Raw genomic sequence first — 882 nt, forward strand, 5'->3', positions numbered from 1 at the left:
TTCTTATTATTAAGATCACCAAATGGCGGACAACGCCGGTGAAAACAGGGGAGGCTTCCGAGGCGGCTTTGGCGGCAGGGGCCGCGGCCGTGGGAGAGGACGGGGCCGCGGAAGAGGCCGTGGGGCCCGCGGGAAGGCGGATGAGAAGGAGTGGGTTCCTGTAACGAAGCTTGGCCGACTTGTCAAGGACATGAAGATAAAGTCTCTCGAGGAGATCTATCTCTTTTCCCTCCCAATCAAGGAGTCGGAGATAATTGATTTCTTCCTGGCCTCCTCTCTAAAGGATGAGGTACTCAAGATCATGCCTGTCCAGAAACAGACCAGGGCCGGGCAACGTACCAGGTTTAAGGCTTTTGTTGCCATTGGGGACTATAACGGCCATGTTGGGCTTGGGGTAAAATGCTCCAAGGAGGTTGCGACTGCTATTCGTGGCGCCATCATTCTGGCAAAGTTGTCCATTGTGCCAGTAAGGCGAGGTTACTGGGGTAACAAAATTGGCAAGCCCCACACTGTGCCTTGCAAGGTGACTGGTCGCTGTGGTTCAGTTCTTGTGCGTCTGATTCCTGCACCCCGTGGTACTGGCATTGTGTCGGCACCTGTTCCCAAGAAACTATTGATGATGGCTGGTATTGACGACTGTTACACTTCAGCAAGGGGCTGCACGGCCACACTGGGCAATTTCGCAAAGGCCACTTTTGATGCCATCTCAAAGACTTACAGCTACTTGACTCCAGATCTTTGGAAGGAGACAGTTTTCACCAAGTCTCCATACCAGGAGTACACTGACCACTTGGCTAAGACCCACACCAGAGTGTCTGTGCAGAACAGCCAGGCAGCAGCTGTACCCGGTGCTACCCCAACATAACCTGTTTATGCCAGAAA

At 53.2% G+C, this 882-nt stretch overlaps 1 protein-coding gene across 1 annotated transcript; it reads left to right on the top strand.

Annotated features, from left to right (window-relative positions):
* Positions 1-19: 19 nt before the first annotated feature.
* LOC117799804 (40S ribosomal protein S2-like) lies at positions 20-865 on the top strand. Its single transcript, XM_034652306.1, has one exon. The coding sequence runs from the start codon at positions 23-25 to the stop codon at positions 863-865; it is 843 nt and encodes a 280-aa protein (XP_034508197.1). The 5' UTR covers positions 20-22.
* Positions 866-882: the final 17 nt, after the last annotated feature.

Source organism: Ailuropoda melanoleuca, unplaced genomic scaffold (assembly GCF_002007445.2).
Source record: "Ailuropoda melanoleuca isolate Jingjing unplaced genomic scaffold, ASM200744v2 unplaced-scaffold57623, whole genome shotgun sequence".
Classification (NCBI taxonomy): domain Eukaryota; kingdom Metazoa; phylum Chordata; class Mammalia; order Carnivora; family Ursidae; genus Ailuropoda; species Ailuropoda melanoleuca.

Excerpts from the sequence above, each read along its gene's own strand:
- LOC117799804 (XM_034652306.1), top strand. The coding sequence starts at position 23 with ATGGCGGACAACGCCGGTGAAAACAGGGGAGGCTTCCGAGGCGGCTTT.